Raw genomic sequence first — 272 nt, forward strand, 5'->3', positions numbered from 1 at the left:
GGCAAGGGGAATTTTGCATTTATTAAGCAAGTGAATTCACAATCTCTGACTAGTATTGTTCCAATTTGCAACTCTGTTGAATTCACACAGATATGACCGCCACATGAGCAAGGTGAAAGGCATTAGCAGTCCCACGAGATCCCCCCAGCAGGTCCCCCCCACACAGCAGCCCCCCCAGATTCCACCCCCCCAGCGAGCTCCACAGGCAGAGGTGTCCTTGATTGATCTGGCTGATGAACCTCCCTCGGCCCAACTAGCTGGTCTTAGTAAGT

At 51.8% G+C, this 272-nt stretch overlaps 1 protein-coding gene across 1 annotated transcript in view; it reads left to right on the top strand.

The window, feature by feature from the left end:
• LOC119592691 (TOM1-like protein 2) overlaps positions 1-272 on the top strand; it is an 18868-nt gene that overhangs the window by 9479 nt on the left and 9117 nt on the right. Inside the window, 1 exon segment of the mRNA XM_037941607.1 lies at positions 91-266. Coding sequence (XP_037797535.1) covers positions 91-266 — 176 coding nt within the window.

The sequence above is a fragment of the Penaeus monodon genome, chromosome 30 (genome assembly GCF_015228065.2).
Source record: "Penaeus monodon isolate SGIC_2016 chromosome 30, NSTDA_Pmon_1, whole genome shotgun sequence".
In the NCBI taxonomy this organism is placed as follows: Eukaryota; Metazoa; Arthropoda; class Malacostraca; order Decapoda; family Penaeidae; genus Penaeus; species Penaeus monodon.